The sequence below is a fragment of the Limulus polyphemus genome, unplaced genomic scaffold, assembly GCF_000517525.1.
Source record: "Limulus polyphemus unplaced genomic scaffold, Limulus_polyphemus-2.1.2 Scaffold6664, whole genome shotgun sequence".
In the NCBI taxonomy this organism is placed as follows: Eukaryota; Metazoa; Arthropoda; class Merostomata; order Xiphosura; family Limulidae; genus Limulus; species Limulus polyphemus.
In genome coordinates, this window is record NW_013672274.1 from 40,055 (window position 1) to 42,735 (window position 2,681).

The 2,681-nt window shown below is 36.2% G+C and overlaps 1 protein-coding gene across 1 annotated transcript in view; it reads right to left on the reverse strand.

Moving 5' to 3' along the window:
- The window catches only part of LOC106473948, a gene marked incomplete at its 5' end in the record, with an annotated part of 21,708 nt that extends 19,031 nt beyond the window's left edge, over positions 1-2,677 (reverse strand). Inside the window, one exon of the mRNA XM_013934636.2 lies at positions 2,332-2,677. Within this exon, the coding sequence (XP_013790090.2) occupies positions 2,332-2,677 (346 nt within the window). The remainder of the gene's footprint in view (positions 1-2,331) is intronic.
- Between the last annotated feature and the right edge of the window lie 4 nt (positions 2,678-2,681).

The following is a 2,681-nucleotide window of genomic DNA, read 5'->3' on the forward strand; positions in this document are numbered from 1 at the left end:
CGACTAGGTTGTGTTTCAAGTATTTACGATCCTTTAAGCACCTTCGAGTGGTTGTGTTTGAAGTATTTACAATCCTTTAAGCACCTTCGAGTGCTTGTGTTTCAGGTATTTACGATCCTTTAAGCACCTTCGAGTGCTTGTGTTTCAGGTATTTACGATCCTCTAAGCACCTTCGAGTGCTTGTGTTTCAGGTATTTACGATCCTTTAAGCACCTTTGAGTGGTTGTATTTCAAGTATTTACGATCCTTTAAGCACCTTCGAGTGCTTGTGTTTCAAGTATTTACGATCCTCTAAGCACCTTCGAGTGGTTGTGTTTCAAGTATTTACGATCCTCTAAGCACCTTCGAGTGGTTGTGTTTCAAGTATTGAATCAAATTTCCCAACTGAAACTACGTCTACTACAACCACTACGATGGTAAAGGTTCGTTGTTTGTTACTCTGTATTAGTCGACAATAATGTAACTGGTAGAAGGTTTGTTTGTTCTTCAACACACAGTTACATAATGGGCTATCATGTTCCATTGAGTCACCAGTAAGTTCACGGACATACAACGCTAAAATGGGAGTATGTTTTCCCGCGGTGGACATATAGTCTTTCGTGCAGCTTTGCGTTAGAAACGCAACAACTGGGAGACGTTGCTAAGTGACTTCAGTCCCTTAAAAACTTCCTATTTATATTTGTGTCTACACAGCTAGAATTAGAATAATGTGAACAAAAGTCCTTATTTGTTTCATGTGGTTATATCATCTTAATAATTTACTCATGTGAAGCTGTGTTTTAGAAGTATTTATAAGATTTAAACATATAAGTAAACAGAACATTGATCACCTTGTCCCCCCCTCCTCAAAGTGGCTCAGAAGTAAGCTCGTGGGCTTATAACGTTAAACATCGGGTCACAGCGCTGACAGCCTATAATGTAGGCTTACGCTTGAAAATAAACAACAAATTCAACATTTTGTTGTTTTACTTCTTAGTACATGAGCAGTTACATTTTGTTGTTTTACTTCCTAGTACATGAGCAGTTACATTTTGTTGTTTTACTTCCTAGTACATGAGCAGTTACATTTTGTTGTTTTACTTCCTAGTACATGAGCAGTTACATTTTGTTGTTTTACTTCCTAGTACATGAGCAGTTATATTTTGTTGTTTTACGTCCTTGTGCATGAGCAGTTACATTTTGTTGTTTTACTTCCTAGTACATGAGCAGTTATATTTTGTTGTTTTACGTCCTGGTGCATGAGCAGTTACATTTTGTTGTTTTACTTCCTAGTACATGAGCAGTTACATTTTGTTGTTTTACTTCCTAGTACATGAGCAGTTACATTTTGTTGTTTTACTTCCGTGTACATGAGCAGTTACATTTTGTTGTTTTACTTCCGTGTACATGAGCAGTTATATTTTGTTGTTTTACTTCCTAGTACATGAGCAGTTACATTTTGTTGTTTTACTTCCTGTTACATGAGCAGTTATATTTTGTTGTTTTACTTCCTGATACATGAGCAGTTACATTTTGTTGTTTTACTTCCAGTTATATGAGCAGTTACATTTTGTTGTTTTACTTGCTAGTACATGAGCAGTTATATTTTGTTGTTTTACTTGCTAGTACATGAGCAGTTACATTTTGTTGTTTTACTTCCTGTTACATGAGCAGTTATATTTTGTTGTTTTACTTGCTAGTACATAGATAACTTTCTTGTACTTGTTAATCTGATACATAGTAATTTTAAACGGACGACCGGATATTTTAAGGATTTAGTCATGCACGTGCTTCAAATATTTTATTCAAAGCAAAGAGCCGCTACACTCCTCGTTAAACCTTTGTCTTTATAAATGAATAAAGATTAATGACGCACTTAGACCTAGGTTATTTCCAGTAATGAGGGGGGGGGGGCGGACAACTGTCATCAGTTATTGGAAAAAATTGGTCTCGTGCTAAAGTAGAAGCATTGCCTTTTATCGTTTCGGGCCTTAAATTAATTTTCTTTCTGCTTTGTTCGTTTTACAAAAATAGCAGGAATCGTTATCATCCAGCCATTCACCGAGTCGTTCTGGTCCGTGTAATTACATGTAATACTATATTCAAGAATCGTTGTTTGATATCTTTCATTGTATTTTATCTTATCACAGTCAGTAAATATTTAAAATTTCATTTGTTATTCGGCATTAAAAAAAAAAGCCACTTTTTGGGAGAAGGTTTTTATGGTATAGATAGTAAGTATAACTGTGTAAAAAAAGAAAAAACTAATTATACTACAGAGTTAATATATTAAACTCTTGCTGTAAAGCGTACTCAATCAAAGAAAGACTCAATTTGTTTTTCATAACTAACCAAAAACAAACATCTCCTGGTGTCGAGAGTCCTGTCCTGCTAATGACGCAACATGACAGGTGTATTTTCCAGACATTTCAAGTGAAGGATTGAGAATATACAGAGCCCGGTAGCGAGAGTACCGATCACCCGAGTTTAGACTAAAACTGAGATTCAGTCGTCCAAGTAGAAATTCAGCTACGTGACGTTTTTCCAGTTCTGGTATCCACTGGTAAACAGGTTCGGAATCGTCGTTGAAAAACCATTTCACCACAAGCCTCAGGTCATTCTCGGTATACCGGTACCGGCAGTCTAGGATCACGTGACTTGTTCCATTGGGAACCCATCGTGGGACTTCAAAATTAATAATT